The 9,625-nt window shown below is 38.6% G+C and overlaps 1 protein-coding gene across 2 annotated transcripts; it reads right to left on the bottom strand.

Annotated features, from left to right (window-relative positions):
* Positions 1-384: 384 nt before the first annotated feature.
* On the bottom strand, positions 385-5,213 carry LOC109206201 (cysteine-rich repeat secretory protein 12-like). Of its 2 annotated transcripts, XR_002064801.1 has the most exons (4): positions 4,274-5,213; positions 1,512-1,619; positions 767-832; positions 385-687 (listed from the first exon to the last, which is right to left on the bottom strand). XR_002064801.1 is itself a non-coding variant. In XM_019368998.1 (3 exons), the coding sequence occupies exons 1-3, from the start codon at positions 5,010-5,012 to the stop codon at positions 822-824; spliced, it is 858 nt and encodes a 285-aa protein (XP_019224543.1). In that variant the 5' UTR covers positions 5,013-5,213; the 3' UTR covers positions 385-821. The 2 variants fall into 2 exon arrangements, 1 of the variants encoding a protein (XP_019224543.1); XM_019368998.1 differs by having other exon boundaries at positions 385-832.
* Positions 5,214-9,625: the final 4,412 nt, after the last annotated feature.

The following is a 9,625-nucleotide window of genomic DNA, read 5'->3' as shown; positions in this document are numbered from 1 at the left end:
CACTTATAGCTGAAGTATCTCATAAGAATAGACGTTCAAGAAAATCATGACATGTCATATCATTTTATTTGTTCTACTTCTTTTTAAGGACATACTCTGATACGACAAAAGAGAAATATAGCTGACATGAATAGCAGTTTAATTTAGTCCAATCAAGTAAAAAAATTATTCTAGAACAAAAAAGTTAAAGATTTTGAAATAGCAATTGAACTTTCTGTATTGAAAGGACAGTCGAACGCACAAAGCATCCCCCGTCACGCTGGGTCCGGGAAAGGGTCGTATTTCAAGTGGTGTGATGTAGACAACCTAACCTAATACAAGCATTTGGCTACTCTTACGGCTCGAATTCGTGACCTATAGATCATACTAAAACAACTTTACCTATAGCAATTGAACTTTCTGCATTCTGACTTTATAATTGAATATAAGTGTTCCTTACATGAAAAAAGGGGCTTAACAAATTGCATATCCTTCACAAACAAAAAGTGCCCTAATGCAAGACTTATCTTCAGCAGAAAGTGAGCACTTTAACAAAAGTACTATAGAGGCCAAAGTTAACAAAAGTACTATAGAAGCCAAAGTGTTACATGCACTATAGCTGCTATTATTGATTTTTAGGCTCCTGTTTCCTTCCCATCACCTTTTAGCCAACCTTTTCAGTCTTGTTTTGAGGATATAGGAAGGAATCTTGAAAAAAGGATGGGTTAGAGTAAAAAGTGAGATCTAATATACAAAAGCTAAAGAGCATCAAAAGAAAGCAATTTACCCAAGTAAGAAGCAAGGAGAAGAAGTTCTATCCACATGCACAAGATGTGCCTTATTTATTTACCACCTGCCAATGTCAAAGTAAACCGGATCAATTATTAAATTTATAAACTCATTCCACATGTGCCAACAAAAAAAAATACTATTCCCTCCGTTCTAATTTAAGTGAACCTGTTTGACTGGGCACGGAGTTTAAGAAAAAATGAAGACTTTTGGAATTTGTGATCCTAAACAAATCAAAAGGGGGCCCAGAGTATTTTGTGGTTATAAAAGCTTCTCATTAAGGGTAGAACTGTAAGTTTAAGCTAAATTGTTACCAAATTTAGAAAGGGTTCATGCTTTTTGGACGGACCAAAAAGGAAATAGGTTCACATAAATTAAAAGGACTACTTATTTTGCTGGAAAATGCCCTTCAAATCAATTGTCGGGAGAATTCCGCACTTCTCCTGATTGATTGTTTTACAGTGAAGGGCTTTTTTTTTCTATTAATGAATACAAAAATACGACCTTAGTATTAAAAGAAGAACTAGCAAGGGTATGTGCGAAGTTGTCAATTATAAAATTGGACTGACACAGTTTTAATGAAATGACATAGACAATAATGATCTATATAGCCAACCTCAACTTGTTTCGACCGCAGAATAAATATAAAAGCCGTTATATTTATTCATTGCACCTTTAACAAGTGGTATATGAAGTATAAAGGTGGATGAGCATGATCAAGATAAAAAAAAGAGACTAATTACCTTTCTTTTCACAAAGCTTATTTAGAACCGAAAGGAAAACAATGAGGACAGCAACACCAGCTATAAGCCCAATTGTAATTGCAAGTGTCTTTTCAACATCTTCATCTCCTGCAATTATATATGGCTAGACTTAGGGAAGAATAATCTCTCTATATATTGATATAAAAGGTCAAATAAAGCTGATTTACAACTTAGTCAATGTAAGGTTAACAAAATAACTAGTATTTGTTAAAAACTACTCCCTCCGTTCCAGTTTATGTGAATCTATTTCCTTTTTAGTTCGTTCCAAAAATAATGACCCCTTTCTAAATTTGAAAACAATTTGGCTTAAACTTACAATTCTATCCTTAATAAGAATCTTTTATAACCATACAAATACTATGGGCCACTTTCTGACTTGTTTAGGACCACAAATTCCAAAAGTCTTTATTTTTTCTTAAACTCCGTGCCCAATCAAATAGGTTCACATAAATTGAAACAGAGGGAGTACTTCATATTGATGGAAATCTCACGTTTATCAACATAAAAAATATATTTTTTAGACGGTGGGTTGTAGTACAACGCTTTGACGTGCACATGCACGAAGGTCCGGGTAGCAAGTTACTTGATATACCCTTTTCTTTTAAAAAATTAAGTTAATATCGTGTGGCTATAGAAACACATATTAGATATCAACTAATTACCTATTCAATATGCATTTTGTATCAACGTCTATTTCCATTCTAGAGTTTAGTCATTCATATACTTGAATTTCGTGTTAACTTCACCTGCTCTCATTCTCCTACACACTAGCTTGAACCAAAACTTAAATTATGAGTGGCATGGAATTTTCGTTTGCAATAGTGAAATTTCCCAATATATGAAAGAGTGACCAAATTTTCTTTGTCATGACTTCTGAGACTAAACTTCGTGGAAGTTCTCTTGCATTTGGAAAATAACAAAAGGCCATATGCAGGGACTGTTTGAAGCTTTCCTAGAAATAAGGTAATCTCTCCGAGCCAAGAAGGATGATATTTTTTTAATTTCAAGAGTTAAATAAGTTATTTTTTGATCGCGATTTTTTCATATGCATTTTTAAATATTTTAAATTATTATTATTATGACAACTTTTTATGTAATTTTTAAATATGTAAATTCTACTTTTTTTTTAAAAAAAAAACTCCAAGATTCTATGTCTGAATTTTTTTTAATCAAAATTAAGAAATATGACTCGAAATTCGAAAAGTATCATCCTTTTTGGGAATATATAGAGTTGCATTTACATTGATAATAGTAACATGTAACAGGTGTGCTATGCTATTGATTATTTTTTCGAACGATATCTAACCCTTAAACTATGATTACGTGATTATGCAATTAATTTATGCTTAGCGTACGAATCACCAAGGTTAATTACCTAATGATATCCACAATTAAAGGTGGAAGTGAACGGTTCTTTAGTTCTAAAAAAGCTTTACAAACAAATTATAATGAGATGAAAAGATTAAATATTTCTATGCATTCTTTTTTGGTAGTGATCATGATCAAGAAGAAGGAATCAGGCACTTCCTCAAACCATGAGAAAAAGCTCTTACCATTATGATGTTTGTTGGTCTTTGATAAAAAGGAAGAAGCCAAGAACAGTAACACATACTTTTTCTTCACTTTTACAAAATTTGAAACTTATGTGAGTATAATGCAAATAAAGCAAAAAGGACATACAGAAAAGACTTTCTTCCCACCTCACCTCTATCATTAATATACTGAGCACGGAGTTTAAGAAAAAATAAAGATTTTTGAAATTTATAGTCCTAAATAAGTTAAAAAGGGATCCAGTGTATTTGTGTGGTTATAAAAGCTTCTCTTTAAGGGTAGAATTGTAAGTTTAAGCTAAATTATTTTCAAATGTAAAGGGGTCATTCTTTCCAGAACGAATCAAACAGGAAATAGGTTCACATAAACCGAAAAGAAGGAGGGAGTAATTTATAACCTAAGAGAAGAGAACTGATCCATCTAGACTCTAGTAACCATCTATGATCTATTTGACCCCCCCCCCCCCCCAACCCCCAACCAACCCAACCCACACACCCTTCTACTACATTTACAAAAACAAATTTAATTAGAGTTGGATTAAATCACCTTACACCTATCATAATTACTCATCCAAAATAAAAATAAAAAGAGGAAACCTTTGTCCCTCCCAATAACGGTTGAATTGCCAAGAAATAATCTCTATGTCAGCAAAATTTTGTCAAATCCAAACATCAAATCTTAACTTAATATTTTACAATATTTACTTAAAAAGAATAAACTAGTCTATCATACATCCTCATTTTCAATTTCTAACTACAATGAACTTAAATAAAAGAAGATAATCAAGAGCCATTTCCCCAAAAGTTCGAGTGTCTAATGAGAATCTTTATCATGTGTTCAGGCGCTCGATTCAAACACGCCTTAGTACGAATATGTATAAATGAAATATGCATGCAAGTTTAAGAGGCTCTCAATATATTCCGCCAAAAAAGAAAAGAAATTGAAAAAATTGATTAAACTACCATGGACTTAAAAGCAATTTAACAATTTTTCCTGACCATATGCATGAAAACTTCGCATAATTCAAATTTACCAGTTGCCACAGAGAAGGGAAAAAAAAAGAAAAAAAATAAAACTAATTAAACCACTTAGGATTTCATGATATCAAATTTTAACTAACATGAACCACACAAACAGAAAGCAAAAAACCATGCACCACCGCCACCAGTCATGGTGGTGGAGAAGCTTACCGCTTTTAGAAGTGAATCCACGCTCCGAGAATCGCGCGTAGCACTTGGTCAAAAACATATCTCCCCAAGGTGAGGACCCACACTCATTTTTCAGCTGTCTGATCGCCTCCGATAAGCAATCTTCACACTCGCTCACACTCAAATCTTGCGTACACTGCGCCACAGCCTGAACTTTCCCCGACCCGCCAACTCTAAAATATTGACCCTGTGGCACAGCACCTAAATACGTTAAAACGGCGTCGTTTCTAGTCAACATCTCATTATCATCCATAATCGACGGTCCACATTTGTGCATGACAACACCTTTGTCTTCCACACCAAGAAAAGAAACATTATCGTACTTCACGAAACACCCGTCTAACTGCAACGCGCCGCCGCACGTGGTGGTGCAGAGTGTCCCGACTCTGCTTACCGCCGTAGCCACGCATTTCCGACAGTCGGAGTTTCCCAAGTCGCCTCGGCACTGAAAGAGGCCGTAAACGACGTCGTTTTGACTTGAACCAGGTAGAGAAATCTTGAAGTTGTTGAAATTTGCGTAAGATGCTGAGTTGACTAGTGAAGTGAGGAGCGAGTTAACGTTTGACTCGTAAACTGTACCAGGATTGTATTTCTGTTGTGAACATCCGCCATAAACAAAGGATTGTGTAGAAGCATTAGATTGGTACGTGAAAAACAAGAATATCATTATCATATAAACAAGAAGAACATGAAGAGAAAATTCTTTGACATACAGCTTCATGTTTATTTTTTCTTCTTGTTTTTTGAAGTGATGGGCAGTGTTAAATATATTTTTATATGTGATTAAAGTTAAAGGGGTATGGGAAATGGACCAAGGGTCTATATATATAGGAGGACGAGTATAATTGAGGCATGAAAAAAGAAGAGAAAAATGAAAGTCTTTGGCGTTTGGTATAGTGAGGGGCTACAGATATGGAAACAGTTTTTATGGACAGAGAAAAATAATACAGTGTAGTTGTGCTTTTGTTTATTAGAAGTAGTGTTTGCAAAGGCATTTTCTCATTTTGGCTTCTAATGCTTTTTCTCGTGGCTTTCATTTTTGTACGTACATATAGGTGAATGATGGAGATATACCATAAATGTCACGACCCGGATTTTCCACCCTCGGAGTCGTGATGGCACCTACTAATGCGAGCTAGGCAAGCCAACTAATAGCACAAATTATCTTTTTTACCCATTTTATATTCATTAACAATTTCGAAGTAATAGCATTAAAACGGCGGAAGTTAACATAAGCGAAAGAAAACAAACAACTATCTGAACATAAATACCTAGTACAACTGTTTGAGTCTCGACTACCCAGAACTGGTGTCACAGTATCATAGACGGCCTAAGAATACTACAAATAAAGGTCTGAAAGAAATAAATACAACATTGTCTCTGGAAATACATGAAAGAAACAGGAATAGTAGATGGAAGGAGACGCCAAGACCTACGGACGCCAGCAGGACTACCTCGGGTCGCTTGATGAACAGGAATCAGCAATCCCACTGCGATCCAAAGTCTACAACACTGGGGTCTGCACAAAAGAGTGCAGAGTGTAGTATCAGCACAACCGACCCCATGTGCTGGTAAGTGCTAGCCTAACCTCGGCGAAGTAGTGACGAGGCTAGGACCAGACTATCAAATAAACCTGTGCAGTTGTATATTATACAGCGAAAAGTAAAGCAGAAATAAACAAATGAAGATGGGAGGAGGAAACATGCTTCGGGGAATGACAGGTAGAAACAGAATATCAAGAGAACTATAAAGGAATCAAAACCCAACCACTAACAAGAATAAGGAAAACAAAGGCAGAGTTCACTTTCTTTTCACATTTTTGTTGCAGGCGTGCAACCCGATCCCATTTCCTGTATCTCGTGGTAGGCATACCACCCGCTCCCATTTCATTATACCTCCTGGTAGGCGTACGACCCGCTCCCATTTTATTATATCTCGTGGTAGGCGTACCACCCGCTCCCATTTCATTATATCTCGTGGTAGGCGTATCACCCGCTCCCATATAATATTGTTGCGGCGTGCAACCCGATCCATATATAATATTGTTGCGGCGTGCAACCCGTATCCATATATAATATTGTTGCGGCGTGTAACCCGATCCATATATAATATTGTTGCGGCGTGCAACCCGATCCATATATAATATTTACAATTATAACGAGAGTCCCGACAAGGGATCAAAAGGTCTACCCTATCCCGGCAAGGGAAAAACAGCTATAACCAAACTTGTTACAACACCTAACTACCTCAGCTATACCCAAACTGGTTACAACACCTAACTACCTCAGCTATACCCAAACTGGTTACAAAACCTAACTACCTCAGCTATACCCATAATCCTTACCTAACACAAGGAATCATCAACCTAAGTATCTGTAATATCAATTAAGAACACAATACAAGGGAACCACAACTCAACAATAGCCCGACAAGGGGCAACATAATGATCTCTTCTCTTTCTCACTTTTACTTCACAACTCGAACCAATGCTCTAGAGTTTCAATTATCACTTATACTTTCACAATTCGCTATACAACTGGAGCCAACGCTCCTCAATGTTCATAGGTCACAATTCTTTCCACAACTTTACACAACAAATATAAATCTTCACCAAGGCGTGAATAATACAACGAAGTCATGAAAAAACCACAATATAAGACTCATGGTCATACTTGACACCAATGTATATATACTCGTCACCATACCTATACGTCGTACTCAACAAGAAGCAAATAGCAAATAGGACACAACTCCTAATCCCTCAAGCTAAGGTTAGACCAAACACTTACCTCGATGCCTCGAACATAATTCACGATTCAATTATAGCTTTACCCCTTGATTCCACCACCAATTCGCTCGTATAATTGATTTGGAGAAGAAGGAATTCTTAAAAAATCGCCTAAGTGCGTTTGTGTTTGAGAGAATATGAAAAATAGGGTTTAAAATCGGCTAAGTATAAAACTGCAGGTCTTAGATGTGGGAATTGCGAACAGGGGTTCGCAATTGCGAACCAACCTCTGCTGGCTTGGGAATTGCGAAAAAAGTTTGGGAAATGCAAACAATCCTGGGAATTGCGAAAAATGTTTGGGAAATGCGAACCTGGGAATTGCGAAGAAAGTTTGGGAAATGCGAACAGGCCTGGTAGTTGCGAAAAATGTTTGGGAAATGCGAATCTGGGAATTGCGAAGAAAGTTTGGGAAATGCGAAGTCTGCAGGCTTGCAATTCCTTAAGTCCAAAATTTCACCCCGTGGCCTATCCAAAACTCACCCGAGCCCTCGGGGCTCCAAACCAAATATACACACAACCTCAAAAACATCATACGGACTTATTCGTTTACTCAAATCACCAAAATAACATCATGAACATCGAATTAGACCTCAAGATCAATGAAATTTCTCAAAACTTCTTTAAACATCAAATTTGCATTTAAGGTCCGAATCACGTCAAATGATATTCGTTTTTCATCAAATTTCACAGAAACATCTTAAATCATATACAAGACCTGTACCGAGCGCCGGAACTAAAATACAGGCCCGATACCATCATGTTTTAATCAAGTTTCATTTCAAAACCTTATAAAAAATTTTAGAAAATAATTTATTTCAAAAATTCATTTCTCGGGCTTGGGACCTCGAAATTCGATTCCGGGCATACGCCCAAGTCCCATATTTTCCTACGGACCCTCCGGGACCGTCAAATCACGGGTACGAGTCCGTTTACCCAAAATGTTGACCAAGGTCAAATTAATTCATTTTATAGTCAAAACTTATCATTTTTCACACAGTTTCTCATTCAAGCTTTTCGGCTACGCGCTCGGACTGTGCACGCAAATCGAGGTGACTCCGAATGATGTTTTCAAGGCCTCGGAGTCATAGAATTTAATTTAAAACAAGTGATGACCGTTTGGGTCATCACATTCTCTACCTCTAAAACAATCGTTCGTCCTCGAACGGACAAAAGAAGGAAGTACTTGAATCGGGGAAAAGATGGGGATAACGGGTCCGCATATCAGACTCGGACTCCCAGGTTGATGCTTCAGCTCTCCACTGAACACGAACAGAAGGAAAACTCTTCGATCTCAACTGACGAATCTACTGGTCTAGAATAGCTACCGGCTCCTCCTCATAAGACAAGTCCTTGTCCAACTGGACAGTGCTGAAATCTAACACGTGGGATGGATCGCCGTGATACCTCCGAAGCATGGACACATGAAACACTGGATGCACGGCTGATAAGCTCGGCGGCAATGCAAGTCTATAAGCCACCTCTCCCACTCGATCAAGAATCTTAAATGGACCAATGAATCTAGGGCTAAGCTTGCCCTTCTTCCCAAATCTCATCACGCCCTTCATAGGAGACACTCGGAGCAATACCCGCTCACTGACCATAAAAGCCACATCTTGAACCTTGCGGTCCGCATAACTCTTTTGCCTGGACTGAGCTGAACGAAGCCTATCCTGAACGATCCTGACCTTGTCCAAGGCATCCTGGACCAAATCCGTACCCAACAACCGAGCCTCTCCCGGCTCAAATCATCCAATCGGAGACCGACACCGCCTACCATACAAGGCCTCATAAGGAGCCATCTGGATACTCGACTGGTAGCTGTTGTTGTAGGCAAACTCTGCTAAAGGCAAAACTGATCCCACGAGCCTCTAAAGTCAATGACACACTTGGAGCATATCCTCCAAAATCTGAATGGTCTGCTCAGACTGCTCGTCCGTTTGAGGATGAAACGCTGTGCTCAACTCTCGCTGAACTGCCCTCCAGAAGCGTGAGGTAAACTGCGTACCTCGGTCCGAAATGACAGACACGGGCACACCATGAAGGCGAACAATCTCCCGGATATAGATCTCAGCTAACCTCTCAGAAGAATAGGAGACTGCCACAGGAATGAAATGCGCTGACTTGGTCAGCCTATCAACAATGACTCATACTACGTCGAACTTCTTCCGAGTCTGCGGGAGTCCAGTAACAAAGTCCATAGTGATCCGCTCTCACTTCCACTCGGGAAGCTCAATCCTCTGAAATGGACCACCGGGCCTCTAATGCTCGTACTTGACCTGCTGACAATTCAAACACCGAGCCACATATGCAACGATGTCCTTCTTATTCTCCGCCACCAATAACGCTGCCGCAATTTTGATACATCTTCGCGGCGCCCGGTTGAATAGAGTACCGGGAGCTATGGGCCTCCTCTAAGATCAACTCCCGAAGCCCATCTACATAAGGCACACAAACTCGACCCTGCAATCTCAAGACTCCATCATCATCTAAGGTAACCTGCTTGGCACCTCCGCGCTGCACCGTGTCCCTAAGGACACACAAATGGG

The sequence above is a fragment of the Nicotiana attenuata genome, unplaced genomic scaffold (assembly GCF_001879085.1).
Source record: "Nicotiana attenuata strain UT unplaced genomic scaffold, NIATTr2, whole genome shotgun sequence".
Lineage (NCBI taxonomy): Eukaryota > Viridiplantae > Streptophyta > Magnoliopsida > Solanales > Solanaceae > Nicotiana > Nicotiana attenuata.
Note: the sequence above shows the minus strand (reverse complement) of the source record. Positions and strands in the feature narration are given on the sequence as shown.